General features: G+C 47.8%; 1 protein-coding gene across 1 annotated transcript in view; it reads left to right on the top strand.

Moving 5' to 3' along the window:
* Positions 1–24,328, top strand: part of DDC (dopa decarboxylase) — an 81,678-nt gene that overhangs the window by 41,293 nt on the left and 16,057 nt on the right. The window contains exons 7-9 of the mRNA XM_061197542.1: positions 8,924–8,990; positions 14,208–14,302; positions 18,883–18,950. Coding sequence (XP_061053525.1) covers positions 8,924–8,990; positions 14,208–14,302; positions 18,883–18,950 — 230 coding nt within the window. The remainder of the gene's footprint in view (positions 1–8,923; positions 8,991–14,207; positions 14,303–18,882; positions 18,951–24,328) is intronic.

Here is a 24,328-nt window from a genome sequence, read left to right as displayed (position 1 = left end):
GCTTTATAGTAAGACTTGCAGTTGGGTAGTGTCAGTCCTCTGACTTTGTTCTTCTCCCTCAGTGTTGCGTTGGGTAGGGAATTCCCTGGTGGTCCAGTGGTTAGAACTCAGCACTTTCGCTGCCAGGGCCCAGGACCCGGTTCAATCCCTGGTTGGGGAACTAAGATCCCGCAAGCCGCGTGGCAAAAAATATACATATATATTGTGTTGGATATTCTGGGTCTTTTGCTTCTCTTTATAAACTTTAGACTTGATTTGTTAATAGCCATAACATGATTGGCTGGAATTTTGAATGGAAATTTATAGATCAAGTTAGGAAGTACCGAAATCTTGACAATACTGAATCTTCCTATCCATGTACATGGAATATCTGTCCATTTATTTAGATTTTTTTTTTTACTTCTTTCCTCAGAATTTTATAGTTTTCCTCATATAGATCTTACACATATTTTGTTAGATTTTTACCTAAGCATTTCTCTCTCTCTCTCTACCTATCTCTAGTTTGGTGTTAATGTACATGGTATTGTGTTTTTAATTTCAAACACAAATTTTTCATTGCTGGAATATAAGAAAGCAATTGACTTTTGTATATTATCCTTTATTCTGTATCTTCTTATAATTGCTTATTAGTTTCAGGAGGTTTTGGGTTTGATTTTGATTTTGGGTTTTTTTGGGGGGAGGGGGGAGGATATCTATATAGACAATCATGTCATCTTCAAACCAAGGTAGTTTCATTTTTCCCTCCCAAGCTGTATATCTTTTAGTCCCTTTTCTTGTCTTATTGTAATAGCTAGAATTCCCAGCATCGTGTTGAATAGGAGTGGTGAAAGCAAATATCCTTGCCTTGTTTCTGATCTTATCAGGAAATCCTGTAGTTTCTCACTGTTAAGTATGCTGTCAGGTTTTTAATAGATGTTCTTTATCAGGTTGAGAAAATTCCACTCTAATCCTAAATTCGCTAAGAATTTTTTATTATAAATGGATGCTGGATTTTGTTAAATACTTTTTCTGTATCTATTGATATGATTGTGTGATTTTTTTTCTTGTTTAGCCTTTTGATATGATAGGTTATATTAATTGATTTTCAATGCTGAATCAGCTATGCATACCTGGAACAAATCCCACCTGGTTGTTATTTTTTATATATTATTGAATTCAATTTGCTAATATTTTGTTGAGAATTTTCACATCTATATCCATGAGATATTTGTCTACAGTTCTTTCTTGTAATGTCTTTATCTGATTTTGGAACTAGGGTAAGGCTGGCCTCACAGAATGAGTTAGGGAACATTCCCCTTTCTTCAATTTTCTGGAAGAGATTGTAGAGAATTTGTTTAATTTCTGAATTTCTGAAATATAGCTGATTTACAGTATTATATTAGTTTCAGTTGTACAACATAGTGATTCAGCATTTTTACGGGTTATATTCCATTAAAATTTATTACCATATAATGGGTATAATTCCCTGTGTACAATATATCCTTGTTGCTTATCTATTTTATACATAGTAGTTTTTACCTCTTAATCCCCTACCCCTATCCTGCCCCTCCCCTCTTCCCTCTCCCTACTGGTAACCACTAGTTTGTTTTCTTTTTTCTTTTTTTAAAAAAATTAATTAATTTATTTATTTTTGGCTGCATTGGATCTTCGTTGCTGCACGCGGGCTTTCTCTAGTTGCCGCTAGTGGGAGCTACTCTTTGTTGCGGTGCCACGGGCTTCTCACTGCGGTCGCTTCTCTTGTTGCAGAGCACGGGCTCTAGGCGTGCGGGCCTCGGTAGTTGTGGCATGCAGGCTCAGTAGTTGTGGCTCACAGGATCTAGAGCGCAGGCTCAGTAGCTGTGGCACACGGGCTTAGTTGCTCCGCGGCATGTGGGATCTTCCCGGACCAGGGCTCAAACCCAGGTCTCCTGCATTGGCAAACGGATTCTTAACCACTGCGCCACCAGGGAAGCCCTAGTTTGTTTTCTATATCTAGTTTAATTCCTTTCTTAAATATTTGGTAGATTTTACCAGTGAACAAAACTGGGCCTGCTGCTTTCTGTTATGGAAGGCTATTAATTTACTGACTTTATTTCTTTAAGAGATATAGGCCATCTTAGTCTGTGCAGGCTGCTATAATAAAATACCACAGACTAGGTGCCTTATGAACAACAGAAATTTATTTCCCACAGTTCTGGAGGAAAGAAGTCTGAGATCAGGTGCCAGGGTGGGCTCTGGTGAGGACCCTCTCCTGGGTGCAGACGGCTGACTTCTTGCCATGTCCTTATATGGAAGAAGGGGCAAGGGAGCTCTGTGTGGTGTCTCTAACAGAAGCACCAGTCCTGTTCTCAAGGGCCCCACCATCATGAGCTAAGCACCTGCCAAAGGCCCAGCCTCCTAATACAAACAACTCTGGTTTCAAGGGTTTTGCGGAAGTGAGGGGGGGGACAGAAATGTTCAAGCCATGGTATAGGCCTATTGGGAGGATCTATTTTTCTTTATGTGAGTTTTTGTAGATTACATCTTTCAAGGAATTGATCCATTTCATTCAGGTTTCCAAATTTGTGGTCATAAAGTTACTCATAATATTCTTTTACTATCCTTTTACCATCCATGGGATCAGTAGTGATGGTCTTTCTTTAATTTCTAATATTAGTAATTTGTGTCCTCTCTTTTTTCTTAGTTAACCTAGTTAGATGTTTATCAATTTTATCGATCTTTTCAAAGTACCAGCATTTGGTTTTGTTGATTCTCTCTATTGATTTCCTGTTCCTAATTTCATTGATGTCTACTCTAATTCTTATTATTTCTTTTCTTTTAGTTCCTTTAGATGTAATTTGCTCTTTGTTTTCTAGTTTCCTAAGGTGGAAGCTTACATTATAGATTTAAAATTTCCTTTCTTCACTAGTATATGTATGCCTTTAATGCTATAAATTTCCCTCTAAGCATTATTTTCACTGCATTCCACACATTTTGATAAGTTGTATTTTCATTTTCATTGAGTTAAAAATATTTTTAAAATTTCTCTTGAGACTTTCCCTTTGCCCTATATGGTAATTAAAATCTTTACTATGTTGTCTTTCAAGCCATGAACATGATATGTCTCTCTGTTTATTTAAATCTTCTTTAATTTCTTTCATCATATAAGACTGTACATGTTTTGCTAGATTTATACCTACAGAATTATTATTTTTGAACAACTGTAAATGGTATTGAATGTTTAATTTTGATGTCCATGTGTTTATTGTAGCTTATAGAAATAGAATTAATTTTTGTATGTTGATCTTGTATCCTGTAACCCTGCTAAACTAGGAGGGGTTTTTTTTAATGGATTTCTTGGGGGTTTTCTATCTAGATAATCATGCTATATGCAAATAGGTACAGTTTTACTTCTTCCTTTCTGACCTGTATGCCTTTTATTTCTTCTTCTTGCCTTTTTGCACTGGATAGAATTTCCAGTACTATTTGTATAGCAGTGATGAGAGTGGGCATTCTTACCTTGTTCCCAATGTTAAGTGAAATGTATTTAGTTTTTCACCATTAAGTAAGATGTTATCTTTAGGTTTTTGTAGGTGTTCATTGCCAGGTTAAGAAAGTTTTTCTCTATTCCTAGAGTTCTGAGAATTTTTATCATGAATTAGTGTTGAATTTTGTCAGATGATTTTTCTACATTGATTGACATGGTCATGTGGTTTTCTTCTTTAGTCTGTTAGCAAGGTGGGTTACATTGAATGTCAAATATTAAACCAGCCTTGCATTCTTGGAATAAATCTCACTTGTTCATAGCGTGTAATTCCTTTTATATATTGCTGTATTCTAGTTACTAATATTTTTAGGATTTTTGCTTCTCTGTTCATGAGTAATATTGGTTTGTAGTTTTCCTTTTTTATAGTCTTGTTCTGGTTTTGATGTTAGGGTAATACTGGCTTCATAAAAAGACTGGAGAAGTGGTTCCTTCCTCTTCTACTTTTCTAGAAGAGATTGTATAGACTGTACTTTAAACATCTGGTTTTGAATTTATCACTTTTCTATGTATGGGAAGATGCAAGAGTCTGGGCTTATTGAAACCATTCCTTTGATACGCACCTTAACTATCTAGGCTTTTCTCCATCCTGAATTCCTTCAGGGTGCACAGCTGGGGGAGGCTGCAGTGCTGATGGTTTGATGGCCACAACATCCCTTGTTTACTGATGTGACAGGTGACATTCTTGTCCACACTCTCATAATCTTGTGGTGGGACTTCAGAGGTAGTGCCATGTTTCACTTTGGCTGCTACTCTGTGCCTTTGTGTTTATGAGGACTTTGAAATAAGCATCATTTGTGAGCTCTTCATGGTGTCCAAGACCTCTGTTGGAACATTTTGTGTGTGTCCTTTAAGAGGCATCTACACTTCCATCGACTACATTTTACGATCCTCATGGTGGGCTCTCAAGCAAAAGGTGACAAGTTCACGGCCTTAGGAGCAGGTGCCAGATACTTCCACTGATTGCATTTCAAAGCTTCTCATGATGGAATAGGCAACAATTCCATGTTAATTCACTAAGTCATTCACTTGTTTGACAAATGAACACCCTCGACGTATTGGGCCTGTGGGTGCTGAGATTAAGGGGGGAGCCTCAAGGATCTTATTTGCTAAAGTGGAGACATTAAGGGAACAGTCGTTTGCACCAAGGTGCAGTGTAAGCTGTGTTCGAAGTCCTGTGATTCAGAGCAGAGGGTTTCACAGCTCATCAGAACTCATAGCCTGACCTGCATAATGTGCCTGTTTCCTTAGAGCACTTCCTGTACCAGCCCTGGGCATCTGTGGAGAGGCATGGTCCCTTTCCTCCTGAAATGTTCCTGGAGGGAGACAGATGTATCCCTGATCTTTGTGCCATTTGATGAGGACTGTGCATGTGGACAAGGGGTAGAGGGTACGATGAGTTTAGTAGGGGGCGTCAGTGAAGCCTTTGCTAAGAGGTAACACATAAGCCCACTGTCCTGGAGGACGTGCGGGCACGTGCCTGTCTTGTGAAAGAAAACAGTATTGTAAGGCACAGAGATGTGAAAGATCATAGGATACAGGAGGAGATGCAGCTGGTTGTTATCTTAAAGGGGCAGTCAAGGGCCTGTGAAGCTGCAGAGAGAAGCCCCCCCGGATCGGGCAGGAGGGTAGCTTGAGCTTTGACGTGTTGCTTGCTTATTCCCATTGAAACGAACGCCTGGTGGTTATCATTCTGCACATGCGTAACTCTGTGCCCGATCCTGAGTTGCAGACCCTGATGCCTCGATGTCTTAGGGAGCTTGCTGACCCTGGAGGTCTAGCCAGTTTCCGGAGGTCTGAAAGGCAAGTGAGGCTTTCCTAAGCAAACCAGCCACTCGGAGCCCACAAGCCCTGCCCACCTCCTTCATGATTTCGCGAAGAGGCTGCAGCCCCTTCAAAGTCAAGACCCGCTGCTCAGAGCAGGGGTACGTTGGGCAGATTTGAACTGGGAAATCAGAATGACTGTCCCTCCACAAACTCGTTGTGGCTTGTAATAAATTTCCCTTTCTCATCTCGATGGTTTGCCTTCCTGACTTGACAAGGTCAGGACCGAGGGAGAGGGCGGAGCCTGCAGGGCTTGTATTAGAGCAGATCGGGCCCACGGTGAGGACGGCAGAGGAGGAGGAGGGGAACAGCAGGACCGCCCCGGGCTCTCGGAGATGGGGCGCCCACCCAGGCCCCGCCCGTCTCCCCCGGCACAAATGTGATTAGGCCCCTGCAGAGCGCCTGAAATCAGGTTAGCATCACTGAGCTGAGCTGGGGTAATCAGAGCCCGGAGCGGAGCAGGTGCTGGGCTTTAAAGCGGTGTCTGAGAATGAGGACAAGCTGACTCACAGACACTAGAACACCAAGCACTCAGGGCCCGCCCCCCCACCCCACCCCAGCCTGGAACAGCCTCCTGAGAGCATGGATCCCCGTGCCACCCACGTGCCGCCCCGGGGAGCCGCAAAGGGCTGGGATCGGTTGGAAGGGCCTCGGGCACGGTCCAGCGTGCTGCGTTCTCTAGGCGGCAGGACCAGAGTTCACACACCTGGGCTCACCTTGTGGTCTGCTCCTGCCTGCGTGTCCCTGGACCACCCTCCGACCCCGCCGCAGGAGACTCACTTAAACCAACTGTAAAGTAGGGGTCCCTGAAGGCATCCAGCCCAGGAGGGTCGTGATGACTGAATATAATCTCTGCAAAGCTCCCAGGCCTGGCTGAGACGTGTTCTCTCCTGAGGCTACTCCTAGGACTGGGCAGCATTTTCTTGTTGTTTTTACAAAATGCTCCATGCTCAGAACAAAAACATCAATAACTACATAAAAAGCTAAGAATATAGGGTTTATATTAACCAGATCTCATCATAAGAGACAAGCAGTACTAATATTTGGTGGAATTGTTCTAGATACACTCTTGTGTACACATTAATAGAAAATAATTTTAACAACAATTTAATAATTTTTAATGTTTAGTGTAATTTTAAAAGCAGAAGGTATGGCATTTATTTCCATTAGAATTTAGCTGAGGAAAATGAGATGAAACTGAAGGAATTGCTGAACTATAGAAACGTCATTCCTAAGAGACTCTTAAAATTGAGAAAATAAATTACAAGTGATATTAAGAAGGTTTAATCATCCTTTGGTTTTTTGAAGCTACATGGTTTATGACATAGACAAAGCATTTTAAGAGTTCCATGCTCTACCTACCAAACTAGGCCCCTTAGACAAAGCATTTTCGCATTCAGTTATATATTGCAAACACCAGAGAAAAATGGCTCACTGACTTGGATTCCCACTAAGTCATTTATCTTGTAAAGATGAAGCAGACGTGGAGAATGCTTGGCACTTGGACCAGGGAGGGGATGGGCACAGAGGCAGGGAGGAAAGGGGCTGAGAAGCCACAGGAAACATTGAGGCTGGAAGGTCTACACCTGCAGACATTAGGGTCTGGGCAGGTTCTGGTCTAGTGCATTTGTGTTGTAAGTGAGAAAACAAAAACCCAGCAGGTGCCAATGTGATGCAGAACTGGGCCTCCAACCCCAGCCTTTTTGCCCCAGATGCTCAGCTTCAATGTCTGTGTATTCATCTTGCCTTTTTATTTTCTGTGTTGCTGATGCCTGGATGTCTTAAGGACCTTGCTGACCCTGGAGGTCTAGCCAGTTTCTGGAGAGCTGAAAGGCAAGTGAGCCTTTCCTAAGCAAACCAGGCACTCGGAGCCCACAAACCCTGCCCACCTCCCCTTTATGAGTCTCTCACACTCCAGGCCACACTTCTCCTTCCCTGATCCCCCCAGAGCCAAGGACCAGACAACCAGGGCAGTCCCTGTGCCTCACAGCCTGCTGAAATAATCTGAAATAATTCACACTTGTCAATCCTAAGCCTGCCTGCTCTGCCTCACCTGTTCCTTTCTGCAGGGAACCCATAGTTCCCGCCCACCTTTTCCCTTCCCTCTGCCTCCTGACCGACCCTGTTGCTTCCCTGTGTGGCTCTGCATGGCATGGCATCCCCTCTCCCCATGGGTATAACGAGCTATCTTTTTAGTGGCAATATCCTCCCAACCTGTTGGCCTCGCCACACCTGAAAAGCAAAGCAACACTCTCTGGCCCAGGTGACTGTGTCAGCTGAGCCATCACAGAGCAGAACGCATGCCTCCCTGGCCAGAGCACTTTGACTCTCTCTGAAAGACACATTTGGTTTTCAGGTCACACCCAGGTGGTTGCAGGCGAAATGCACCAGAGAGGCCTCCAACTGGGTTCTCAGTTTTCCCAGCTTGCGTGTTTCCGACCCCTGTGTCTCTCTTCTCAGGGCACAGAGCATTGCTGGGGGCTCCATAAAGGCCACACAGATTGAATGAAATTTCACAGCCTTATCACATCGAAAGAGAAATTTCATTATCCAGACTGCACCCGCCATTGTAAATCAATTAGGCTCTTTGGTTTTGGAAACATAAGATGCTTTTTGATCATTTGGAGAGTGTTTGCATGCAGCAAATGTTTCGGCACCTATTCTGTGCCAGCAAAGTGTGAGTTCCTAGCAACACAAAGAAATAAGAGGTAGACCCTGATTTCAAGAGTTTCATGGGTCAGGAGGGAGAGACAGCTTCATGAGTGGGAATTTACAAGTCAGGTGCGCAGGTGTGATCACAGAGCTGCAGGGCGCTCAGGGAGCAGAAGTGAGAGGGCAGAGAATTCCCAGCCACATCTCGCAGCTGGGTGACCAACTGTTCTCAAAGCTTTCTCGGGACACCCTTTAAGAATTATTTTCAGGGTCGGTAGGGCTTTCTCGTGAATTTCCTTAGGAGAGCAAAGCTTCATCTTTTGAGGGTTGAAGTTAATCTTTGGGAAGAGTATCATTCAGAGAGAAGGGCAGCAGATGAAAGCCAGTGAGTGATGCTGTTGGTCAAACTCTGAGCTGACCTGGAGGCTGATCCAGAAGAAGCATCCCACGAGGTCTGGAGCAGCCCCAGCCAGGCCGATGACGTGTGCATCATTCTGTGTGCTTGCTCTGCACACACACACACACACACACACACACACACTCAGCTAAGAAAATCCAGACTCCCTACTTCATGGAAGGAATGATATCCTTATAGTCAATATATACACTTCTATCAATAAAGCAGAACACAGGGAATGCTTTTCACGTGGTCCAGGCCTTCATGCCCCTCCCTCGGCATCCCGGGAAATCTGTGCCAGTGCCCTTTGTAATCTCACAGCCTAGTTTTCTGTTACCAGCTCTGTTTCTCTCAACCTGTTGTGAGGCTTCCATGCAAATATTAAATACATACCCACAGACTCACCTCTCCATCCAGCACACGTTCAGCCAGCATGTGGATTCAGGCTCTGGGCCCCATCTGGGTAGGGGTGGTAGCTGTGTGTGTGTGTAGGGTACGGCAGTGACTATGAGGCAGGGCTGAAAGGACCTCTGCTTCCTGCTCTCCAGGTGGTGGCCACGCTGGGGACCACGTCTTGCTGCTCCTTTGACAACCTCTTAGAAGTGGGTCCCATCTGTGAGTATCTGATTACAATTTTCTTTTGGAAAATGTTCTCAATATCCGGGGACTTCAGTAGACTGCCTCTTTGGTCTCTCCTTCATAATATTAACTTCATATCGTAATGTAGTATATAAAATGTAATATAATTATATAGTAATAAAATATATTAATATAATATTAACATCGTTAAACTTATTGCAGGATAGTTTGCCAAACTCTTCTCATGTTTACAGTGACACAAACCACCTTAGCCTGAACCCCATAAACTCAGAATTCGGGCTAATTGGACAAAAGCTAAGCTTAGCTGTACCAACACGCTATTGGTAAGAAAACTATAACAGTGATGTCAGATTACAAAGGCTGTGTCGCCCCCGGTGGAGGAGAATCAGCTCTTCAGACTCTCAGAGGGTCGCGTGTATGATGGCAGGAGAATTTTCTGTCCTTGGAGTAGGTCTTCCAGCATCTTTTTTTGCCTTTTTGGAATTCCTGAATATAATTGAGCAAATTAAAGTGATTAAGCAAATCAATATGAAAAAACTGGATTTCTCCCAAGAAGAGTGTGTGCCTCGTGTGTTTGCCGGGCCACCTTACCTCTGCCCTCACTGGAGCACTGAGGTTTTCTCCAAGAGACAAGAATTCAGAGAATTCAAAGGTGAGCCGTGAATAAGCGGCTTCTTTAAGCTGAGGCCCTGGGAACTCAGCAGGCCCAGGAGGTTTTCTGTGGCCAGAAAGCCTTTCCTCAGGCAGGGGTCCTGGCTTGTGACCCACCCCTCCTCTGTCCTCGGGGCAGGAGGGCCAGTGCCACCGCTGCAGGCGGAGCTGCTGCCCCGGGAAGGGGAGGGCCGGGTGGCAGGAGTCATCGGAAGGGTCTGGGTGTCTCGTGGCCGAGCTGTGGTTTGTGCCACTGGGACCTGGCTCCCTGCCCGTCTGTGGAACCCCAGCGGTCTCTCGCCTCTCCTCACCTGGGTCTGCCTGTGGACCACACTCACGGGGTGCGGGAGTGGACCTTTCTCCCCCGGTGTGAGTGAAGGCTGATGGAGTGGGCTGGGCAGGCCTCCGTCACAGGCAGCCGTGGTGCAGCCCGGGCCACCCTTGAGGCCGTGTGCCTCAATTCTGAGCTGCGTCCCCATCTGCGAAGTAGAGATGAAAACAACGCTTATTGTAAAGCGATGGGATTCTGAGTGGACGAGTTAATGCACGGAGAGGGCGCGAGACAAGAGCGAGAGAGGAGCCTTCGTGCTCTGGGGGACGTGGAGCCGGTGGCCGGTTGGTCAGGTGGCCGCTGGTGTGGCCTGGCCCGTTCCCATGGGCTCCCCCACTGTGACCGTGGCAGATGTCTGTCCGAGCAGCTGGCCGGAGGCGGGGCTGCAGGGCGGGTGGGCTGGGAGCCGGGGAGGAGGGACAAGCCAGTCGTGGCTGCAGCGGTGGCCTCACAAGCTGCAAACCCTGGTCCCAGGCCAGGGCGCTGAGCCCTGATGTCAGGCCGGGAACTGGACGTCCTGGCCCGCGGCCGGCTGATGTCACTCCAGGGCCGACGGACTAGAGGCCCGGGTCCCCTGCCGGGCACAGCCCACATGGTCCTGCTGCCCCAGCGCTGGCTGTCCTGATGTCCTGGGGCCCCCCTGCTCCCGGGTCTGGGGTGATGCGTATGGTGCCGGATGCCGAGGCTGTTCTGCGCAGGCGTGGCGAGTGCCACAACGCTCCGCTCGCTGCCGAGGTTTATCCACGACGTCGATTTGGACAGTTCTGTTCATTACCAGCCATGCTCTTACTAATCATCGGTGGTGACTTCACGGTGAATGAGCGCCTTTCACCTGCTTCCCCTCCTCTGACGTCATTTACTTGAGTCGCCAAATGTTTAGCATCCTTTAACTTCAGACAGGACCAGGCCCACCTTGTTCTTCCGTGTGATTGGACTAAACCATTAAAATAATTCAGATTATTTATTTGCGCACCACTGCGTGACCAAGAGGGCACATCAAAACTCGGTTTTCTCCCAACTACTGCTTTAGGAAAGACACTTTCTGTTTAGCTCCTTTCCAAACAATTTGCCAGAGAGACTGTTTCAGTTGGTCCTCTTGGACCGGTCAGTGGCATTCCCCGGCAGATTTTATTGAGGACAGGGTGAGAAACAGAAAGCAGAGAGTTGCAGGTAGACAGGCAGGCGGTGTGAAAGTGAGAGGCGGGGGTCCCAGGGGTGTGGCAGGGGGAGGGGTGCCTGGCAGGGATGTAGCTGATGGTGCAGGAGGCCTGACTGCTTCTGTCCACGGGGGCCTCGGAAGGAAACAGGCAAGGCAGTGGGGGCCCGAGAGGGACAGGGGCTTCCCCTTCCCTCTTGGACGCATCAGAAACCTCCCTGTCGAGGCGGCCTTGCCTGCGTGCCGGGTGGGCCTCGTCCTGGGGCATGCAACACCTGTGCTCTGGCCTTGGGGTCTCAGTGACCCCTGACCCCTACAGAAACCCACCGTATTCGGTGGGCACGGAAGGCAGGCTGTGCTGTTGGCCGATCACACGTAAGACTTAGGATGCAGCGGTGGTGCTGGAGGCTCTTCCCCTCCCCGTGGAGAGAAGAGAAGCCCATTGGGAATCCACTCCCCACGGGCGTCTGGAAGTTCCTCCTGCAGGGGTTTTAGGCCAACTACACGGTTAGAGGGAATCCAGTCCCTCAAAGGCTGTCCTTGGTCCTGACACCAACTCCAAGGCCAGGGCTTCCAAAACTTCCCTCAGGCTTGATGCTCCACACCTGAGAGCATACTTGTGGTTACGGTTTATGGCAGGAAGAGGTGCCTGGGGCAGAGTGGGGAAGGGTCCAAAATTGGGGCTTTGGGTCGTCCTCTCCTGTGAGGTCACCCTGGGTCTCCCCCACCAGCCCTGATGTGTGACAGTAGGCCCAGAGAGCGGGCCCTCCCTGTCAGGGAAGCTTGCCGAGCCTTCGGTGTCAGGGTTTGTATTGGGCTGTGTCACACACTGGCCGGGAGGCTGCCCTCCTTCCCCAGCCCCTCCTGGACGTCCAGCTCATACCTTTAGTTCCCAGTCCTCCAAGACTCAGAACTGACATGGAATGGCCGTCTGGGGGCTGCAACTCCTCTCAGGCCGGGCCTTCCAGGGGCTAGAGGTCCCCTCCCTGGAGCCGAGGGCAAAGGCCAGAGCTCTTCTGGGGTAAGGCTAGTTCTCTCTGCCACCTTCTTTCTGGTGCCCCGCTTTCGAAACCCTGAGCGGCCCCCCCATCATTCCCCACCCACTGCCCCTCCTGGATCTCCCGTACCCTCTGGAGTGACAGAGCCTTGGGGGCTGGCATCGTTACAGCCCCGTCCTGGGGGCTCAGGGTCAGATCTCCTCTCCTCCGTCTGTCCCGGGGTAGGCCCGGCTAAGGTAAGGGGTTGTGGGTTTTACTGTGTTACAAGTATCCGTCTCTCAGGGTGAGGGCCGAGGGGGAAGGAGAGCCCATCTGCAGCTCCCAGACTCTGTCCCCTCCTCCAGCCCTCACGGCTGTGTCCCTCCTGCTTTGTCTGCCTGACCCTTCGCTGCTCAGTCCTGAGCCGGACGCAGTCAAACTCCACCCAAGTGCCTCCATCAGAAAATGCAGCTCCCCTTAGCAGCTCCCACGGCCCCGAGGAGAGCACAGACCTGCCTTGAGATTTTGTGTCTATCCTGCACGTGAGTCTGAAGCGTCTCCCTCCCCTCAGCGGGTCTGAGCTGTAGCAGCAACAGATGACAGCATTGCTGCAGCGGTGACGGCCGTCCTGTCCTTTCCTGATCCCCTTTCTCCCTTCCTGGCTCACGGCCACATCCATGGGGGGCTCCACGGGCGCCTGGGGAGGCTGGTCTGAAGTGCAGTGATGAACCCGTAAAACGTGCTTTAGGCTCTCACTCACCGTGATCCTCTGTGGCAATATCACCACCCCCCGGACACATTTGATCTTGATCCAACCAAAGGCTTCATCCCTTCCATCCTGAAGATCAAACTGAATCGAGGCTTTAAATGGCCTCTTCTGTCCTTTATCAGCAGAGCTCAGAGCCACTCCTCACTCCTCACAGCGTCGTGTGTGATGAATCAGCCTCACGCACGCAAAAGTGAATCGTGAATCCATCCACCAGCACAAATGCAGGTGCTGACGGACTCCTGCCAGGGCGCCCTGACCTGGCGCTCCCGGGGCAGCTCCGCCCCCGTAAGGGAAGGACGCCCACCCCTTGCTGCAGACCCACAACATCTCCTGCTTGCGTATTTCACGGCCGTGGGAAGTCTACAGCACGGAGGCAGGAAATAATCACGGGGATCCCGTCGCTCCTCACTGAGTCTGTCCTAGTGTCGTGACGGGCACGTACTAGTGTTACCTAGTTTGTCCCTCAAGGTCTGGGTGCTGTTTCATCTCCATGTGCTGAGAGGGGAACGAGCTTGCAGGAGGGCAGTAAGACCACACGGCGGCTGGGTGGCTGGAGATGGGAGTTGAGCCCAGATACGCTCGAATTGAGGGAGCACATTTATTTTTTATTTTACTTTTTTTTGGCTGCACCACGCAGCATGTGGGATCTTAGATCCCCGACCAGGGATCGAACCCGTGTCCCCTGCGGTGGAAGCTCGGAGCCCTAACCACTGGACTGCCAGGGAAGTCCCGAGGGACCACATTTAGACAGGACTCTATCCCAGCTCAAAGTCAGGCAGGTGCCCTTCCCGCGAGACTTTTCCAGTACAGCTGGAACACAGAAATCACATTCATGAAGGGAACCGAGAATGATTTCAGGAAGCATAAAGTAGGTGACTGAACTTCCTGGGGGGGTGGAGAGATCAGTGTGGACTGCGTGGTCCCAGCCTTAAGAGATGCTTGTGGGAAGGACTTCAGAGCCAAGAGAATCGAGGAGAAAGTTCCCCGAGGGCGAGGTGGGGGGGGGGCAGAGCACGGCACCTACCTGGAATAGATGTGGGTGGACGGGCTGGTGGTGTGGGGTAGGCTGGTCCCTTGGAGCTCTGCTGGGCGTGAGGGTCAACGCCGAGAGTCAGGGGTTCCCCTCACCTCCACGCGTTCTCTGAGTTCTGGCCCCCGTGCCAGGCACCGTCGGGGCCAGTAGCACACGGCCTCTGCCTCAGCATCACTGCTTGTCAGGGATGCAGACATCAGGCCAACAAACGCCATTGACAGACTGTATTTGAGAAGATGCTGGGCTGGGGCAGGTGCTCTGACGCCGGGATGAGGGCGGCCCTCCGAGTGCTCACAGGTCACTTCTGGGCTTCAGGTCACGAGGAGGACGTGTGGCTGCACGTGGACGCTGCCTACGCGGGCAGCGCCTTCATCTGCCCTGAGTTCCGGCATCTTCTGAATGGAGTGGAGGTGAGTGTACTTTTCCACAAGAGCGTTTTTAGAAGGTATCCTGTGACCAGTGACTTCTCCTTACAAGGGTGTGACATTGATATTTTTTACTACTGTGGTTCGTTGCAGCAAATGACTTCCAAACCAGTTTCTGTGATGGGTGGAGGTTACACTTCCCTGTGACGAGGGGTGAGAACCTTCCCGATCACACAGCCTTGTCTTCTCAAAATACACCTGATGTTTACACTATTTCTCTGTCTGCAAATCCTGGGCAGAGCTGTCATGATAGGATAGAGTTTAGCTTACAAACGGTGGGAAACTGTTTAGGAAGAAAATAAAATCTGAATGCGTTTCAGATCAAGGGATAAGTTTTTAAAAACAACCTGCAGTTCCATTTGATCTGGATCAGTGGTCATGTTCTGATCATGCAGCTGAGTGTGAGGTTCACTTTCATTGAGATGGAAAAACACAGCCACCAGTGCATTTAAATGTCTTGAGCACTTTCAGAATTTGGAAAACATGGCCCGTAATGCCAGCTAAAGCATCTGCTTCTTTTGAGAAACAGCAACCAAAACGATCGACTGATGCTCTGCTTCTCCAGGGTGCAGACCTGACACTAAGTGATGATCTTAGGGGTGGGCCCTGATCGGTTGTTTCAGGCTGGAGCCGGGTTTCGCTGTTGGCAGCTCACGGGGCAGGAAGTTCCTCCTTGCCAGGGGCTCAGATGTACATGCAATGAAGGGTCCAGGGTGGCAGACTTTGTCAGTGAGCGGGGGAAGAGGGTAGTAAATCAAAGGAGGCCAGTAATGGCTTCGTGCTCAGAGGCGACGGTTTCTCGAGACCTTGACCTCACGAAGTGCAGGGATCAAGGGCGTGGTCTTGGGCCTTGGACAGCCTGCTTGCATCCTGGCTGTGCCCTAGGACCAGCCATGTCCCCTCGGGCAGGCTAGTATCCTCTCCCCACCTCACAAGATGGATTTCGTAATCGTGCCTCCTTTGAGGGGTTGTTTTAAGGATCAAAGGAGTTAACCATATTTAAAGGGCTAAGAAGCAGCGTCTGCATACAGCAAGCTATGCACACATTCCACACCATTATCATTTTTCACCACGACCTGGAGAGACCATCCCTCCAAACCTCCCTCTGCCCTCTTGTCTGCCGCCGATCAATTTTCTAGTGACTCATTTCGATTCTCATAACACCATAATACCAGCAAAGTGGGTGTCAGAGGTATAGAATACAAAATTCCCATCTTTGGGTTGAATAATGCCTTTATCACTAATGAATGAAGGTGCAGTCTGGTTTATATCTCCCTCACATCCATCCATTTATTCACTCATTCATTCAATAATTACTTATTGAGCACTGAATGCGTGCGAGGGCTTAGATCAATCCTCGGCGGGTAAATAGAGCTTCCAGAGACCTCTGGAAATATTGGGAAGGGGTGTAGTACATGAGAAGTTCTGGTAATGGGAAGCTCACACTGGCCCCTATAGTTCATGGCTGGTAGCTAGTTAGGTGGGTGTTTGGTGCTAGGAAGTGAAGAATAAATCTCTGTAAATACCTTTTGTTGTGGTCCTGTGGTCTTGTGTGTGATGATACGCATCACTGGGGATGTCTGTCCCTATGGTCTCCAGGGACCAAGGGCAAAGTATTCATCTGGGATGTACGTGCCCCTCCCAAGGCCTGGTCTTTTCTAACTCTGAGTATCAGGTGTAGAATTTCACGATCTGTCCCCCTTACACTCTTCTCTTCCTCATGAACCCACAACTCGAGGTTTCACTTTCATGGGGGTGTCCAATTGTCAGACCACCCCAGTGGTGGGGCTGCAGTGAGATCCTATCAGCAGCAGACAGGATTTCATACCCAACAATGAGTCATTGCCATCCGTCCTCCTGTGGCCACTGGTCCCTGGGCTGGGAGGGCCTGCAGCTCAGCTGGCAGATAAGGGGTGCAATATCCTGTCTGGCCTGGCCCTTCCCTGCAGATAAGAACCTTCCTCTCCATCAGCAGGAAGAAAATGTCGCAGTGGGTAATGAAAGACGTTTACACAGATCAGCCCCCAGGAGGGAACTAATAAAATGCCTAGCAAACAAAGCCCCTTCTTTCACCTTCTGTTTCCCGTTATCAACAAACGAAACTTGTCATTTCCTGTCTCTTTCTCAATATTGCTTTTATTGGAACCTCGAGGGAAATGAATCTGCTCTCCCAGAGCAGGCGGACAGGTGAGGTTGCCGTTGGTGACCACGCATCTCCCTGTCGGCCCCTCCTGGCTACCTCCTCCCCCTTCCCTCGTTGGGATGGAGAAGAGGTGTCCCACAGCCTTGGGGAGACTTCGAAGCTTCCCCACTACGAGGTTCCTCCCAGCTGGGGCCTTGCCATGGCCGCTGCCATCATTCTGCTTCAATTATAGATGCAGCCATGTAGCCTCCAGGGGGACCCAGGTCCTGTTCATCAGCCAGAGGATAAGCCAAGAGCCGGCGCTCTGAGAATCGTAAGAGCTCGCCACTTGTGATGGCTCAGTGAAAACGCAGACTGCCCTCCTTGGCCAGTCTTGGTGGTTGAAATCTCTCATTTTTCTACTTGAAAATGGGATGACACTTGAACTTGAACCTAGAGCCAGCTGTTGGCAGTTGTTACCACTGGCATCCAGGGAGGGACCCTGTTACTATTATGAGTACGATGAATGTGGATGGTGTCTCTAGAAATAAAGAAGAAAACATTTAGATAGACGGGAACAGTTGTTGATCTATTACATCAATGTTGGTAAAAGAACCAACCATTAAATGAAAAAAATGGGCTGATCCTGATTACTGTAGATTAGCTATGAAATTTTCACTTTCCCATTGCTGATCATGATACATATACTCTGAGAACTTTGCTAGTGCATAAAGTTGAGGAAACTTATGCATAAAGTATTTCCCAGGCCAAGTCGGTCCAATTGTCTGACATAGCACCTGTGAATTAAAATTTTGATTATTCCGAATTGTCTAGTAGTTTGAAATATGGATAAATTTTATGTGACTTCAGACTATGCAAATTTGAAAGCATGCAAGATAAGCCATGAATAGCATCTCATTTTATGTGGAAAAGTAGAGCTGTGAATCTCCCCAATTAAAAATGAATTGGGACTCACAGTTTCAAAGCAGGCAAGCCCCCCCAGATATGAGCTGTGTCTGTGTTGCTGCCACGGTGGGTCTCCTCACGACGATAGAAACTTCCCATGACCTTTGTCAGGGTCGGGCTCCAATTATGCTTTGAAATTCTGCATATTTTAAATTATCCAAGGTCCTCGAAATGCATCCCTTGATCCAAATGTGATAGCCCTACACCAAATTAGGATTAACACATACATGATAGGAAGGCTCTAGATATTATCTCATTCCAATCCCTCACTTATAAGTTCCTGTAGAAAAATGCTGCTGCCATATCAGTAAACAAAGGATGTTGCAGCCATCAAGCCATCACATTACAGCCGCCCTGAAAGTGAGCCCTGAGGGAACTCAGGATGAGAAAGCACAGGACACTGGTCCCAGGTAGCTGGGGTGCCCAGCAAAGGGATGAGTTCAGTGAGCCCAGACTCTTGCATCTTCCCATAGATGCATAGAAAAGAGCTAAATTCCTTAACCTGAGATGTCTGGTTTTCTTTAATTAACAGTAACCTTTTGATGTTCCGACTACCTGATCTTTGTTGCAAAAACCCCTCTCTATCCTGGCTCCCCCCTTGCCTCTTCAGAGCAGTCCCTCGGAGCTACCTGAGATGCTGTCTTCCGGGCTTGAAGTTCTCGGAAAGTCCGCCAAACAAAGCATAACTCCACTTTTAGATTGTGCATTTTTTTCGGTCGGCAGCCTGGTACCCTTCACGTCCAGCGGACCTCAGCGTCGCTCCGGTTCTGTGGGTGTCTCTCTGCAGGGCGCCTCCTCCCCCGAGGCACATCCCAGCCCGGCTCAGTCAGTCCCTTCCCTCCGCCTCTGAGCGGGGATCCAGCTTGAGGGCTACCTGGCGGTCGTTTTCATACGGCCCAGGGACTGTTCTCTTGCCAGGTCTCCCCGCTTAACCAGAGCTGCAGGAGGTCAGTAGCCATTTTCTCATCACGTGGTTCCCTGGGCCACCACCTGGCTGGCTTTACAACCACGGAGCAGCGACAGTCTCAGAGCTTGCACTGGACGGTTTCTGCGTCACCCTCGGGAGCTGCCCTTAGGAGTTTGTGGCTGTGATTGCACGCCTTCCCCACGAAGCAGAACTCCCATCCAGGCCACACGAACAGGCGGTTGTGCCCGGAAGCCAACCCCGATTCTCTGGCTCCAAAGCTCTCTTCCTCCCCTTGCGCTTCAGCCCAGAATCAGATCTATATTAGCTTCATGTTTCACAAGATAGGATTTGAAAATGAAAGAAAAGAGGCTCAGGTAGGAGCGGTGGCTGCCCAGACCCTCCCAAGTGCCCTCGAGCCCCAAACCCCACAGCTGCTTCCCTTCTCCTGTCTGGTCATGTTGGTTTTCATTTGAGACTGCAAACTGTTAATTACTATGTATGAGGTCTTGTTTTATAGCTAAACATTAATAACTGAAGTGTTTTCTTTTTGTTGTTATTATTCCTTGGCAGTATGCAGATTCATTTAACTTTAATCCCCACAAATGGCTCTTGGTGAATTTTGACTGCTCTGCCATGTGGTAAGTTGCCCTGTTCATTAGATGTCAATTACCCTGCAATTACACTACTCCTTAGAATAGTTTATGTGAAAGAAACCTGGCAGGTGAGGTGCCATTGCTGGCGAAGCACATACATCACTTACTGCTTGCCTGCATTTCTGAGCCATGGGTGGAATTCTTGCTAAATCTTACCCTGTTGTATGCTGTTATCTAGAACATATTGGCACAAGAAAAGAGGATAACAGAGAAAATCTCTGGTCTAATCTATCTAGCATTAACAAAAAACAGTGCTTAGTAACCTTAGCACGTATTTCTAAATCATTTGCTTCTGTGTTTTTATTCTTAAACGTTTAGTAAATCTAAGTCTATATGCTTAAAAGCATTTGCTAAGGAAAAATAAAAGTAATTCTATTTTCTAAGCAGTTCCCTGAAAATTCTTTCCAGCAGCACCGGGATCACATTGGTTATCTCTAGAGCAAGAAAAAAGAATTCCAAACTTCCAAAATGGAAGTGGTTGGTATTTCACTACATGGATAATATTTAAAGAAATGATGATGACTGGGAGTGGAATGGGATTACTAGAAACTAGTTCTTCTGAGTTTCTTAGAGTAAGAAGGTGGTTAATGAATCTTGAGATCAGGAGGCTTTGCATGAATTTTGTGCAGAATTGTTCACTGTGTAATTAAGTGAATGGTTTTCCACCTTAGAAAGGTGAGGAAAGCAGCTCTCACATAATCCGGCTAAAGTCAGTTCACCAAATAATCAGTTTCCCTTGAACTCTATCTGAAGATAAACTACATGTTCAGTGCTTCACTTCTGTTTAAATCAAATTCTCTTTTTTGTCAGTCTTTGACCTGAACTCTGATACATGATTTTAAAACCCATTCATATTTGGACTACAGTTTTTCTGAAATGTTAATAAGAACTGATAAAAGCTGCAGCTTTTATGAATGTTAGTATTCTTGTGGTTGCGTTTGTCTATTTTACCTGGATTGGAACACTTTAAGGATAGTTTATGCAGTGTGTCAAAACTCCCTTTTTTCAAACTTTAATTCGGGTTGAGATGTCATTCTGTTTTGCTGGGGTATTGGGTCAGGTGCAAACACCGTCCAAGGGAGCTGACGGGTGGGTTGTGGGTCCAGAGCACCCAGCTGGCGTGGGGCCGGCAGGGGTCCCCAAGGCCTCTGTTCTGTGAGGAGGGGGCTGGCCTCAGAGCAAGTTAACTGGCAGCTAAGGGGTCCTTAGCTAAGGGATCTGGCAGAGAAAAGCCACAGAGCCAGCCTGGACAGACCAGCTGACGGCTGATGGGGGATGGAGCGAGGTGACCCCAGAGGGGCTTGTGGTAAGCAGTGATGTTCCACTCATTTCCTGGGTAAAATAATAGCAAAAACGGATGTGCAAGGAGCCCCCGTAAGTGCAGGCTGCCGTCATCACGCGCGATTTAACCAAAGTCACTGCCCCCCCCAGGCAGCCTGGCAAGGAGGGCACTGACATTGCTGCCCCCTCTTCCTGATGGGGAGACTGCAACTGTCAGGGCCCACTAACGTGTGCCCCCAAAGCTGAGATGTGATAAGGATGAATACAATAAATGTAGCATCTGCCTTTGCATCCAGAAAGCCAGGGAGCAAGTTAAGGGTGAGAGAAAACGTGCTTTACCCGTGGCCTTTCCCAGAGCATGGTGTGACGGCCGAGGCTGCTGGAAGATGCAGCCAGAGCTGGGGGGCTGTGTGTTAATCTGTCTCAGACGGGTCCGTTCTGGCATCTTCTGTTCAGGACCAGCCCGTAGAGGGGGATTTGGCAAAGGGGAGGTGATGTATGGGAGGAGACGGGAAATGTAAGGATGAGGCCACGTCGTTTGGAGATGGAAGATGGACCTGAGCATTATGAGCCTGTAGGAGAAACTTACACATGAGCCACGAGACACAAGAGCAGCCTCCAGTATTTGAAATTTTGCCACAGAGAAGGGTGATTAGTTGTCCCCTCGGAATGGGGAATTGAGGGGTGGGAGTCAATACTTAAGGAGCCTCCCACCTGCCTGTGGGTTTGAAAGGCTAAATAAATAGAGTAAAAATTTAAATTATAATAGAGGATGTGCCTTCTCTCTCCTGAGCTATTGAGGTCCTGGCCAGAGCGATTGTCAAGGGTTTTGAGGTTTCAAACATCTGGGAGATGTTTCACACATCTGGGAGAATCAGGTCTCTCCCAAACCCAGGGGTTCGTCCCATGATATGGTAATGATGATATGAATATTGATTGATGGAATTTGATCTTGAAGGATTCGTGTTTTAACATCAAAATTACCCATGTCTACTATTTTGGGCGCTGTGCTTATATTACCTTGCTAGGGCTGCTGTAACAGAGTACCACATACTGGGCGGCTTAAAAAACAGAAATCTAATTCTGGAGGCTAGAAGCCTGAGACCAAGGTGTCTGCAGGGCTGGTTCCTCCTGAGGCCTCTCTCCTCAGTGTGTAGATGGCCTTCTTCTCCCTGGGTTTTCGTATGGTTGTCCCTCTGTGCATGTCTGTGTCCAAATTTCCTCTTCTTAGAAGGACACCAGTCCTATGGGATCAGGGCCCAGACATATGACCACATTTTAATTTAATTACCTCTTTGAAGACCCTGTCTCCAAATACAGTCACTTTCTAAGGTACCAGGGGTTAGAACTTCAATGTATAAATTTGGGGGGTGCTGCCACACTTCAGCCCAGAATAGTGCTCGTAAGAAATTACTAGTTAAAGCCAGAAGGCTAATATTTAGGGAATTAACCCAGGTCAGCTTACTTTAAACCCTATAATCTTAATTATGCCACCTACTTCTTTCTGATTTTTTGATTCTTATCAAACGTAGGTTTTCCTTTGACCCCACTGCACCAAGCACCCCTTCCCTGCAAAGAAGTTCTCTCTCCTTGCCCACAGGGGCATGTTGAGCCCTGCCCAGCTTGCGGGGTGCTCGGCACAAGGTCCTTCACACACCCGCCCAGACCCCAACCCCAGGGGTTGCCCTGGGTGATGCTAGTGAAGCAGCATCTGCAACTGCGGGCAGCCCCGTCCAAACCGAGACCTACAAGGAGGAGGGAAGGTCAGGATTTAGTTGGAAAGCATTTTGTTTTGAGCGCTGTTGACTGAAACCAGAGCGCTATCATTCCTGGACTCGAGGAGTCTCAGCCATGGGATAGAGTTTTCAGTAAATAAAATAAAACCGAAGGAAACTGAGAACCTAAGTGAAATCAAGTCTAGTCCAGTGCAAACCAAGATCCATGGGGTGAGGAGGTGCGGGGCGGGAAAGGGTTTGGGAAGACAGAGGGGAGAGGTTCAGGGGAGAAGCGTGGGGAGCTGGGGGTAGAGAGGGGTGTGTGAGCGAGACCCCTTGATCGGCCCCTTTGTTCATTGCCCAGAAGCCTGTCTGGTGAAGTGGCGTCTGACAGAGGGCACGTGAGGAGGGTCCAGGCAATGCGGACCTGCGGGGGTGTGGGGCAGCGGCCAGTGCAAAGGCCCTGAGACGCACGTGTGCACAACAGCAAACTCAGAACAGGTGACATCTACTGAAGATGGTTTCCTGTGGTCCATGTAGGTTTAAATTTCTTTTAAATAAGCTGCCCACATTTAGAAGTTGGTGTTTTTACATAAACATGCAATTTTCCAATGTCTCATCCATTACCGATCGCCTTTAAAGGATCATTTCTGCCGGCCTGGGATGCTGGGGCATCCTTCCCACCTGGCACAGCCCCGTGGCCAGCCTGGCCCTGTGCACCCGTGAGCACCAGGCCCCTCGAGCACGCACACGTGAAGGATTACAGTTGCTCTCCAGATACTTCTGGTTTGAGGAAATGATGTACCAAGTTAAATCACAGCACCAGATTCTATGAAGAAGTGAGATGTAAACCTAAGGTCTTGGGCTGTGTGGAGAGAATTCCCCCTGCCCTTGCTGGAATGGGCAAAGCGAATGCACCTAAACCCTCATCCATGGGTGCCTGATTCTTCCATTTACAGCAGTAATGATGCTTCGAGTACAAATTTTACATTCAAGATATTACCTGCTAGTAGGTGGCCTTTTACTTTCTCATACACCACCTCACCTAATCCTACTGCAGCCTTACTGGTATAGGAATTATCATCCCTCATCCAGATGAGGCAACTGGAGTTCTGAGATGTGCATGGGTTTGCTAATGGCACACAGCCATCCATGCTAGAGCCATGTGTCTGATGCAGTAGGGGTGAAGGTTCAAAAACTATAACTGAGTAAAAAGAGTCAGATACAGAATTATGTATCTCCCAGGATGCAAATGAAGACATGCACACAAAGCAATATCCATTTTACAAACGCACAGGTAAACAAAAGGATGCACAGAGAACACGTTGGAATTGTCCCGGATGGATACAGAAGAAATCGGAGAATGAGACCTGTTTTTAGTGTGAATGAGGCAAAATTGGGCCCTGATTCTATGTCCACTTTTATTCAAATCTGACTCTGATTCCACTTTCTCTCTGAATACTGAAAACAGTCCTGGATTTTAGCCCTGGCACATACAGCCTAAAGTACAAAGGAGAGTGAATGGACCACAGCATTCCTCTCCTGTTTCAAGGCAGCTACCCCTTCGCCTACCTGAGCTGCGGGTCCACTGAACAAGCTGGGCCCAAGTTGGGGACCCCTGTGTGTTTGCAGAGGATGTAAGCGAGGCTTGCGGCCTGGTGACAGGGAGCAGGGAGAGAAAGATGGCTAAGAGTCGACTCAGAGGTTTTTTTGCCCTGTTCTGAAAATCCAGGGAATCACATACATATATTTTGCTATTCTAAGAGGTTATTGCAGTAAAAAATGAGGTGTCCCAACACAGTAGAACACAGATAATAAGGGTGCTCATAAGAACTGGATTTCAGAAAAGGCCAGGCATCCTTCAACTCTGCAGAGTTGAAAACAAGCAAACAAACAGTCCTAAGTTGTGACTTTTTTATAGATGTGTTTAAAGGTTTTGCTAATACAACAAACAAGATGTAAATGGATTTTTTTTTTCTCTCACTGGCTTTTTTGTATTCCTCAAAATCAGAAGGGTCTCTCTTTTGTTTAATGAAATTTTATCAATGGTTAGTCCATAATTTAAACTCAATTCTTTGGTTATATTCTCTACGTATTAAAACGGACAAGATAATTGAAGTTTTAAAAACTTGACCTCATTACAAGCCCAGTAAATATGTTTTATAATGATTTCATTATTCTGTTCATAAGCTCTTTATTGTTCATTTGGGTATTTTGAATCTTTTATATGTAAATATGAACCATTCTGCTCTGACCTCAATGTCCCTTAATATCAGATTTTCTCCAAAGAGAACCTCAAATTCCACCAAGGGCATGTTTTACTCTGCCTTTAAAAAGAGGATTAATTTTTTTCCAAATAAAATTAAA

Source organism: Eubalaena glacialis, chromosome 8 (genome assembly GCF_028564815.1).
Source record: "Eubalaena glacialis isolate mEubGla1 chromosome 8, mEubGla1.1.hap2.+ XY, whole genome shotgun sequence".
Classification (NCBI taxonomy): Eukaryota; Metazoa; Chordata; class Mammalia; order Artiodactyla; family Balaenidae; genus Eubalaena; species Eubalaena glacialis.
This window is presented reverse-complemented; position numbering and strand designations above follow the sequence as displayed.